General features: G+C 44.7%; 1 protein-coding gene across 2 annotated transcripts in view; it reads left to right on the top strand.

The window, feature by feature from the left end:
- Positions 1-737: 737 nt before the first annotated feature.
- The window catches only part of LOC110500204 (metabotropic glutamate receptor 8), a 224,196-nt gene continuing 213,556 nt past the window's right edge, over positions 738-11,377 (top strand). For both annotated transcript variants that reach the window (XM_021577412.2, XM_021577413.2), the window contains exons 1-2: positions 738-892; positions 5,518-6,328. In XM_021577412.2, coding sequence (XP_021433087.1) covers positions 5,774-6,328 — 555 coding nt within the window. In that variant the 5' untranslated portion in view covers positions 738-892; positions 5,518-5,773. The remainder of the gene's footprint in view (positions 893-5,517; positions 6,329-11,377) is intronic.

Here is an 11,377-nt window from a genome sequence, read left to right as displayed (position 1 = left end):
CTTAGGTTGATTCAACCTATGGGATTTTTTTTAACAGAAGAGCTCAAATCAATAGTTTGCCATGAATTGACATGACCAAAGTTTCGTTTCTAGACCTACTGTGGGCTACGTAACGCTAGATGGCGATAGTGCTCTATCTAGTGAGGCGCTCGCTCCTAAAGTCATGACACAATTTTATCACGTCTCGCACATTAGCCTCATTGAACGTAAAATACTTTTTTTGTTGATGAATCAGCTGCCTGACATTTGCTCGTACCTCCGTTCGTATTCATTTTGGTTGTTAATTACTAATATATAGCATAAGTTAATATACATTAATATAAATATAATATCATTTCATATAAATTGACAATTGCAACCAATAGGCCAATTGATTAGAATTCGCCTATTTGCATGTAGCAACACATGCACATTGGTGTGAGCGTTCGAGAGGAATCAATCAATGCCTGCGTTTTTTGTCGGCTATTATGCAGATAGTAGATGTAGGCTTATCGATGTCGTCTCAGATGTCTTGTTTACAGACGTTGATTTCAATCATAACTGATTCATTTAATGGACTCTTCTGGGCAGATGCATCAGAATGTGACTGCTTAAATGTTGCATTCCATACAGTTTCTGTGTAATTTATGCAACAGATACATGGTGTCGATGCTGATAAAGGGAGAAGGGGGTATGCGGAGAGAGGGTGAGAGAGAAAGAGAGAGAGAGAGTTGGGAGACCAATCGCTGCCGGTGGGTGTTTTTTTGTGATTCATTTGGCGGAGACGCGCGCTCGCTGCTTGGCTGGATGGCTGCATGCGCTGTCCCTTTCAGCACCGAAAACCAGAGGCGCGTGCATCTGTGAGTGGGTTGCGAAGGCGCGAGGAACCCTCAATCAAGTCACGGAAAAGCAGGTAGGCATTTTTTTTAAACTACATATTTCGTTTCATAGATTTCGTATGTCTGATAAGGTCCCATCAAACATCATTCTTCCAGATTTCCCCTATCTTCCTCTATCTGAAGAATCATTCGCTCCTCATCCATCTGCATTTTTTTCTCCCTCATTGTTAAATTAATTACCCTCGATGGCTCTGCAAATTAGCCCTTAAATAACTATTTATCCTTTCATTGTCGATATGCATAGTTGATGTTGACAGTCCACTGTATCGTCAATCAGTCGTGACCTGTAGCTAAATGAGAGGGTTCAGGGTTGGGAAAGGAAACTGCTGAGCTCCGCAATGAAGTTCCAATATTGACCCAAAGGAATGCGCTCTCTGCTATGTTCCGCGCGCCAAGAAACAGCATCCCCTCTGATGGCATTTAGGAACGATCCATACATCTGATCTCATCCGTAGCCCAAACGTCGTATTTTGTGATAGAATTCATTATAATTCATATGGGATAATTAGATGAAAATAATTGGGATATGAATGGTGTGATTTTCAGAGCTCACTGAATAAGGACGCACTACTTCACACACATGAACGACTCCGTCTCAATTGAAAGACTCAAAATGTTATATTGAACTTGAATTAAAAACATTATGTCTTGATAATGTTTTTTTGTATCTAATTATATGTAGCCTAGCATGAAGACATCATTAGGTCGTTATTTATCTTTGGAGCACAAAACAGATTTGTATTCCACAGCAGCCTGCTTCATGCCATGCTTTAATCAGTCGTATGTAACAGAGGCTGATGGTGTATCTTACATTGAACCCTATCTATCCCCGCAACAAATCATACTAACACACCACTTCCACCACGTCTTCTGTAAGGAGTTCCGTTGCTTCTCTCATCTAAAAGAACGGGTCAAGGGAATTGTAGGATCACAAGTCAATTTAGGGGGGGACCGTTGGAGGGATTTGGGATATGTTTGATTCGTTCCCGTTTTGTCGGTTTCTTTACCTGCCTGTGATCTGAATGCAAAAAAAAAACAGATGTCATATTCAACGGGTGCGGTGAGAGGTGGTAAACGAATGGGGAGGAGGAGGAGGAGGGAGAGGAACAGGCGGGGAGAGGGGAGAGAGAAACGAGCAGAGGAGGAGAAAATAGCAGAGGGGGAGAGAGAGAGAGAGAGAGAGAGAGAGAGAGAGAGAGAGAGAGAGAGAAGAGCCATCACTTTGTGGAAAGAGCAGTGTGCTTCCCTCCCAGAGAACGTATCTGTACACGAGGAAACCTAATGTAATGACCGGTAGAGCGGATGGTGCAGCCTGACACCTAGTGATTGGTGTAAATTAAAAAGTGAAATGTGCCAGCCTCTGCCTCGCAGGGTAATACTCCCTTCATCTTACTGCCAACAATAACGATCACACTGCTGGAATTTCTACCGTTCTGTCAATTCTCTCTTATTAGTGAGTCACACGTTCCAACCCGAGCAGGATCGAAAGTTATAACGTTTTATTCCAGAAGTGAAATAAAATAGTGTAAAAGAAATCAATATGTTGAAAGATCCATTCTTACACTGTAAACCTTAAGCCATTATTAACTCAAATACTTCTGGTAAGTTGAACTCAAAGTCAATGAAAAGTCATTATTACTTAAAATGTTTATGTGGTACTGACTCAAAACATCAACTCAATTTTTTTTTAAAGTTATAAATAACAACAAAATAACTTTTCCCCAGCATGCTCTACTGCAGGTCGATTTTTAAAATGTGTTTTTAATATCTGTGTTTTTGCATGTAGGTTGAGGGATGGATTGATAGATAAATCTTATGCTAAATAAAGATAAGGTATTATTTGACTAATCTAATCTAAAAAAAAAATGCACCCTTTACTGAAATGGTTATTCCAGTTTAATTGATTTAGATAGTCTCCTTATAATTTTTCTGATCCTTGCAGTCATTGTGAATGCAGAGTGTTGGCGAATAAGAATGCCAACTGTTGAATAGCCTATCTCTGGCTGGTTTCCAATAGGAATTACGCATCACTTTGCAAGCCAGCATAATGTGACTTGAGTCAGAAATTGTGGTTGGAAGATTCCTGGAAATCTGTCAACCAGGATTTTTTTTTTGAAAATCTTTGGAAGTAACTGTCATTTTGTTCAACCTCTAAACAAGGCCTTATGTATTGTCATAAAGAGTTTAATTACAATAACATTTGCCTAGGAACTCACTTGGTGATGGCCACAGGAAGGAAATTGAATGAATTCAACAACCATGTCTCTGTCATTAACAATACAGTCATGGGTGGTAACTACAATTCACTTGAAAAGGCAAGGCACACTGGGAAATTATAGTGGATGCGTGGCTTAGTGGGGGCGTTACTCAAAATGTTCAAGCTGATACAACTCAAATCTGGAACCCCTACAGGCTCACAGTGACTATAGTATTGAATAAAGACTACACAATTACTGTACTCAAATATATTAAGTGAAATGGATTTCCTCAAAGGTTTGGCGTAAAGACAGCACACTGGGGTGTACAGTGTACGCATGAATACAGCCTGAATAGCCAATTAGGAATATAGCCTAAGCATAAAGGTGTACTGTTTTATATGAATATGTGTGTGCCATACCCAAGTGCATTATATATATTTTTTTTATTGTTAAAGTGCTTGGTAAAGTGCTACAGTAATGTTATCCTTTCAAGGTAAATGACTCATGTATTTCCTTAGAGTATAGTTAGCAACCATAGGGACTATACACTGAGTGCACAAAACATTATCAACACCTGCTCTTTCCATGACAGACTGACCAGGTGAATCCAGGTGAAAGCTACGATCCCTTGTTGATGTCCCTTGTTAAATCCACTTCAATCAGTGTAGACGAAGGGGAGAAGACAGGTTAAAGAAGGATTTGTAGGCCTTGAGACACTTGAGACGTGGATTGTGTGTGGGTGCCATTCAGAGTGGGAATGGACAAGACAGTATATTTAAGTACCTTTGAACGGGGTATGGCAATAGGTGCCAGGGGCACCGGGTTTGGGTTAAGAACTGCAATACTGCTGGGTTTCTCACGCTCAACAGTTTCGCATATGTTTCAAGAATGGTCCACCACTCAAAGGACATCCAGCCAACTTGACACAACTGTGGGAGGTATTGGAGTCAACATGGGCCAGCATCACTGTGGAACGCTTTCAACATCTTTTAGAGGCCACAACCCGATGAATTGAGGCTGTTCTGAGGGCAAAAAGGCTGTTCTGAGGGCAACTCAATATTAGGAATGTGTTTTTAATGTTTTGTACACTCAATGTATGTGAAAGTGCTGGATGAGTGGAAAGGTGATATTGATATGTGTGGAAATATGGGTACACGGAGGGGGAGGTAGGGAGAAATATTGCCACGATGTCCCGAATATACATTAGGCTATTTATATGCAATGATGCAGCAGTTCCCTAGCATCTCAGCATCCTAGAAACGCGCAGCCGGTTCAGCCCACACAAGCATACTGCGCAGCATCTGTGCCTTTTGGAACGCACACGGACGCGCGCAAAAGTGGTCATGTCACGCAGGAGAAAGTTTAGACTTATTTAGCCAATACTGCCATATGTACAGTATCGCTACGAATGTGAAACTCATTTATATTTCCACATTGTGTTGTTATTAATATGCTCTTCTATCCAACTCAGAAGAATATCCACACATTTGACTATTTTGGGGAAGCGGGTGTGGTCAAACCATTACCGATCAAACACACTATTAGGAAGAGCTCTGACGAAGGCCGCGAGGCGGTTACGTAAGCTTATTAAGTATCAGTGATACTATCAAGAGCAGTGTGCGGTTTCCTTTTTCCTTCATGATATGAATGATAAAAGTTAATTAGTGGGCTACAGATAAACTAGGCTGGGCAGTGGATATTATATTTTGAGGTAAAGAGGGCACCCAGTAACCTAATCTGATTGGCCAGCAATGACATCACGTCCATTCGTGAAGGGCATTCAAAGCGGGAATGAGACCAGAAAGAAAACAAAGAGAGTTAAACCAAACCTGCTCCACTCACATACTAGGATGGCTTGCTACATCATTACTGTACTGTTTCTGATGATAATGATTAGGTAGCTGAGGTGACACCTTCCAGGTTTTGATTCCAATGCAGCTGTCAGTCTAACAAGTGGAGAACCAGTAGATGTTCACTGAATGACTGAATGATTACACACTGAGTAACCTTCACTCTGTCCACGTGAATAATGCATTCTGGAGCTTTGTTGATGTGTTTGACAGGCTTGGCACTTTGTGTTTGACATGCTTGGCACTGGCGGATAGGATGGACTTGTCAGTGGAATAGGATTGGCGGTTGTGTGTGTGTGTGTGTGAGGGGAGAGGTTGGCTGTACTGTGTGTGTGGCAAATGCTGATCTCTCTTGCTCTTGAATCTAGAAGACAGGTGTTGCAGCATGAACAGTGATTTGTGAATGCCAGTGTGTGTGTGTGTGTGTGTGTGTGTGTGTGTGTGTGTGTGCGTGTGTGCGTGCGAGGGAGGGAGGGAGGGAGGGAGGGAGGGAGGGAGGGAGGGAGGGAGGGAGAGACTGTGTGGTGTGGTACCCAGTAGATGGCTGACTGAGGCACTGACTGCTTTGTGTTCTCTGTGTGTATCTTGCAGGGTCGGCTGAAGATGTGAGTTCAGGATTATCATCGCTGCAGCTGCACTCACCTCCTCTACTAGTGTCTCTCTCTCTCTCTCTCTCCTCTACTGGGACATGCATGCCTCATGGGCCTGGGACATCTTAGAGCAGCCTGCTAACTCCTTCCCAAACTCCTCCCCCGGGGGACTGACGCCCTTTCACCTATGATCCCGCCCACACTTTCCACAGTAACTTCTCAGTAACTCCTCCCACAACCGCCATCCAACTGTTACCATGGCGTTGTCGGAACCCCAACGCCTTCCTTCCCTCCTCGCCGCAGGCCACTTCCTTTTCCACTTCCTTACCTCATGTTCCTGGCTCCTCCCCCTGGCCTTCCCTCAGCGAATCACGGACCCCGCCATAGGCACTGCGCCCAATCAGGAGTACGCCCACTCCATCCGATTGGAAGGCGACATCATCCTGGGTGGCCTGTTCCCGGTGCACTCCCGGGGGGGCGGTGGCATGCCCTGCGGGGAACTGAAGAAGGAGAAAGGGATCCATCGTCTTGAGGCCATGATGTTTGCCATCGACCTGATCAACAAGGACACGGAGCTGCTCCCCAACATCACCCTGGGGGCCCGGATCCTGGACACCTGCTCCAGAGACACCTACGCCCTGGAGCAGTCACTGACCTTTGTCCAGGCCCTCATCGAGAAGGATGGCTCGGACGTACGCTGTGCCAACGGCGACCTGCCCATCTTCGCCAAGCCTGATAAGATCGTGGGGGTGATCGGGGCAGCGGCCAGCTCCGTGTCCATCATGGTTGCCAATATACTGAGGCTGTTCAAGGTAAGGACACTGGAACAGGTCTGGGTTGGTTTCTGGTTGGTCTGGTTAAGTTTGACTTGAGTTTGGTTGGGTTAGTCAGACTGGGTCTGGTTTAGTTTGACTTGGGTTTGGTTGGGTTAGACAGGCTGGGTCTGGTTAAGTTTGACTGGAGTTTGGCTGGGCTAGTCAGGCTGGGTCTGGTTTAGTTTGACCTGAGTTTGGCTGGGCTAGTCAGGCTGGGTCTGGTTTAGTTTGACTTGAGTTTGGTTGGGTTAGTCAGGCTGGGTCTGGGTTAAGAACCCTGCTAGTTTCAGTGTTGGTGATGGCATGGTTTGTGTTTACATTGATGTCGGAGCCATACCGTGGATATTTGTGTTGTGTTCGTGCGGATACTATTGCACTATGTGTGTAGGTGCGGAACACCAGCCACTGTGTGTTGGATGTAGGGGCTCTCTTTGCAGTAAATGGAGCATATTGCCGGCTGCCAGGGCCTGGACTTCATCATGTCTATCTCCCCTCCTCCTCCTCCTCCTCCTCTTATCCTCTCCTCCTCAGATGGATGCTTATTGTTCCAGCAGGATATTACCCTGACCTGTGTGTGTGTGTGTGTCTGTCAGTCAGAGCCGTTATTGTGTTCTCAGCCTGGCTTCTGACATTGATTCTCTGGTATTACACACGGAGACGCCACTTCAGCCAGCCGTGCTCTCTCACTACTGCAGGCAGATCAAGTTCAATTGTGACAACCAATTAAAATGCAATCAATCTTGTTGAAGAACACTCCACTTCACTCTGCCCCCCCCCCCAGCCCAAGAGACTGTGTGTGTGTGTATGAGGTTTTGGTCATGGGAGTTTGATCTATGCTTGACTGGTCTAGACTGGGCTCTCTAGAACATGGAGAAACAATGAAATCAATTACTGTCTAGGGTACAAAAGCCAATTAATGGGAGAGTGGTTGGAACAGAGGAGTGTGTGTATACGAGCACAAGAGTGTCTGTGTCGCCGCCATCATTAGTCGAACAAGGTTGATCGATGCGAGCGCAATGTGGAAATATGTGCCTCCTAATGATCCATGTGACGTTCTCAGCCGTACACCTTTATCTTCTTTCCCTCTCTCTCTCTCTCTCTCTCGCTCTTTCTCTCTCTCTCTCTCTCTCTCTCTCTCTCATATTTATCATTTTTCTCACCATATCACTGCCCTGGTTCTGTGTGAGTGGCAGTGCTGTATTCTAACTCTGTGCATAATAATATTAAACATGATTTAGGGAGGAGTCTGTCATGGAAACGGCACACACAGGGACTTGAGTTTGGGTCGCTGCACAGAGCTCTCATTTTTCTAATAGGATTTAGAGCAGGGGATTGGTAGGCTTGTGCGTGTGTCTGTCTGTGTGTTTGCATTGTAGCATTTGTGTGTGTGTGTGTGTGTGTATGTATGTATACACTGAGCGTACAAAACATTAAGACATAATATTGGGTTGCACCCCCCGACCCCCCGACCCCCTGTCCTTTGGGTGGTGGACCATACTTGATACATACGGGAAACTGTTGAGCATGAAAAACCCAGCAGCATTGCAGTTCTTGACTCAAACTGGTGCGCCTGGCACCTACTACCATACCCCGTTCAAAGGCACTTAGATCACCCTCTGAGTGGCGCACATACACAATCCACCACCGACTCTGGTTGAAGTGGATTTAACAAGTGACGTCAATAAGGGATCGTAGCGTTCACCTGGATTCCCCTGGTCAGTCTGAGTCATGGAAAGAGCAGATGTTGTTCATGTTTTTTACACTTAATGTATGTGTGTGTGATAATGTGTGCCTCTGTGTGTGTGTGTGTGTGTGTGTGTGTGTGTGTGTCTGGAAGGATGGATTGTGCTCCGTATCACATTACTATGTAGATGCTTTATCTGCTGCTTCATGTCTCATGAATGATGCAGTGTGTGTTGCCGTCTGGAAATAGCATGTTGGAGAAGATGTCATACTGGGTGGCATGGGCCAGCTAATCTCCCCACTGGCTCCCTCATACTCCCTTAGCAGCACAGAGGAGAACCCAGATGCATTGAGCAGCATGGTAAACCCCAATGGGGAAGCCCAGTGATGGTGGAAACTGTGAGGAATTAGATCCAAGATGGAGGTTGGATGGATGGAGGTTCCTGCCCCGGATATTTCAAACACAACATACTCTCCTACTCAGCCCAGAGTTCTTAAACCCCAATGGGGAAGCCCAGTGATGGTGGAAACTGTGAGGAATTAGATCCAAGATGGAGGTTGGATGGATGGAGGTTCCTGCCCCGGATATTTCAAACACAACATACTCTCCTACTCAGCCCAGAGTTCTTAACATCCTAACAGCAACCAGGAGATCGATATTAGAGAGGAGAGACTGACTGCTTCCCAAATGGCACCATATTCCCTATATACAGTGCCTTGCGAAAGTATTCGGCCCCATTGAACTTTGCGACCTTTTGCCATATTTCAGGCTTCAAACATAAAGATATAAAACTGTATTTTTTTGTGAAGAATCAACAACAAGTGGGACACAATCATGAAGTGGAACAACATTTATTGGATATTTCAAACTTTTTTAACAAATCAAAAACTGAAAAATTGGGCGTGCAAAATTATTCAGCCCCTTTACTTTCAGTGCAGCAAACTTTCTCCAGAAGTTCAGTGAGGATCTCTGAATGATCCAATGTTGACCTAAATGATTAATGATGATAAATACAATCCACCTGTGTGTAATCAAGTCTCCGTATAAATGCACCTGCACTGTGATAGTCTCAGAGGTCCGTTAAAAGCGCAGAGAGCATCATGAAGAACAAGGAACACACCAGGCAGGTCCAATATACTGTTGTGAAGAAGTTAAAAGCCGGATTTGGATACAAAAAGATTTCCCAAGCTTTAAACATCCCAAGGAGCACTGTGCAAGCGATAATATTGAAATGGAAGGAGTATCAGACCACTGCAAATCTACCAAGACCTGGCCGTCCCTCTAAACTTTCAGCTCATACAAGGAGAAGACTGATCAGAGATGCAGCCAAGAGGCCCATGATCACTCTGGATGAACTGCAGAGATCTACAGCTGAGGTGGGAGACTCTGTCCATAGGACAACAATCAGTCGTATATTGCACAAATCTGGCCTTTATGGAAGAGTGGCAAGAAGAAAGCCATTTCTTAAAGATATCCATAAAAAGTGTCGTTTAAAGTTTGCCACAAGCCACCTGGGAGACACACCAAACATGTGGAAGAAGGTGCTCTGGTCAGATGAAACCAAAATTGAACTTTTTGGCAACAATGCAAAATGTTATGTTTGGCGTAAAAGCAACACAGCTCATCACCCTGAACACACCATCCCCACTGTCAAACATGGTGGTGGCAGCATCATGGTTTGGGCCTGCTTTTCTGCAGCAGGGACAGGGAAGATGGTTAAAATTGATGGGAAGATGGATGGAGCCAAATACAGGACCATTCTGGAAGAAAACCTGATGGAGTCTGCAAAAGATCTGAGACTGGGACGGAGATTTGTCTTCCAACAAGACAATGATCCAAAACATAAAGCAAAATTTACAATGGAATGGTTCAAAAATAAATATATCCATTTGTTAGAATGGCCAAGTCAAAGTCCAGACCTGAATCCAATCGAGAATCTGTGGAAAGAACTGAAAACTGCTGTTCACAAATGCTCTCCATCCAACCTCACTGAGCTCGAGCTGTTTTGCAAGGAGGAATGGGAAAAAATTTCAGTCTCTCGATGTGCAAAACTGATAGAGACATACCCCAAGCGACTTACAGCTGTAATCGCAGCAAAAGGTGGCGCTACAAAGTATTAACTTAAGGGGGCTGAATAATTTTGCACGCCCAATTTTTCAGTTTTTGATTTGTTAAAAAAGTTTGAAATATCCAATAAATGTTGTTCCGCTTCATGATTGTGTCCCACTTGTTGTTGATTCTTCACAAAAAAATACAGTTTTATATCTTTATGTTTGAAGCCTGAAATGTGGCAAAAGGTCGCAAAGTTCAAGTGGGCCGAATACTTTCGCAAGGCACTGTAGTGCACTACCTTAGACAGAGGCCCATAGGGCTCTGGTGAAAAGTAGTGGACTGCTTAGGGAATAGATGGGACACAGACATAGACTCTCTCTGCCTGTCTCAAATAAGATGAGAACCCAGATGCACCTAGCAGACACTACCAGAATGGTGGTGGTGGAGACGGGGAGAAATGAGATGGAGGATGGATGTATGGACGTTCCAGCCCTGGATACCCCAACCAGACACAACAGTTTCCCTCCAGTAACCCTTCCTCCTTGCTGCTCCATGTTTCACCCCCCGTCTCTCTACAGAGCAGGGCTGGTAGTGGACACAGACTGTGGGTATCTCCTCCCTTCGTTGCCCCCTGTAAGGCAGGTTAAACAGGCCTACACCTGTCCTGCCTGCCTGCCTGGTTGGGTATTGATTGAGAAGCTCCTGAGGGGCCAGGTTGGTGATTATACTGTTGATTATTAGATCTATGGGACTCTGGATCACTGTGTAGACAGGCTCGGGATCCATTCTGTTTCTACCATTTAAACTGAAGAAAAGGTCAGATAGAAAAGGGAACATTAGTGATGTCTTTGCCCATCATTTCCCGTGCTATTCAAAATGCATTTGTGTTGGGGAGGAATACTGTGTGTGCAGGCGTGCGTTGGTGCGCGAGTGCATGTGTGTGTGTGTGTGAAGGTTTAGTAGATAACGCGACACTCCAACAATGCAGCCTCTGGAGCAGTATTATCTGCTGCCATGGATGATATTACCCAGAGTCTCTTTATTACTGTGTTACTGTCGTCTGATAGGATGAGGAGAAGATCGTTTCTCTGTTGCCTGAGCTGGATTTCCTAGTCTGTCCATGAATCTCTCTGCTCCCATCTGGTCAAGAGGTAAGAGGATAGAGGGGGTGTAAGGGAATGATAATTTCAGAGTCTTGCTGAGAATCAAATTGGCGAGAGCAAATATTTTCAGGCCCCCGGAACATCATGCACTCTGTAGTTGAACTAAGAACACGTTGATGAAAGAGGATCATTTCGAAGCCTGCTCAG

This window comes from Oncorhynchus mykiss, chromosome 21 (genome assembly GCF_013265735.2).
Source record: "Oncorhynchus mykiss isolate Arlee chromosome 21, USDA_OmykA_1.1, whole genome shotgun sequence".
Lineage (NCBI taxonomy): Eukaryota > Metazoa > Chordata > Actinopteri > Salmoniformes > Salmonidae > Oncorhynchus > Oncorhynchus mykiss.
This window is presented reverse-complemented; position numbering and strand designations above follow the sequence as displayed.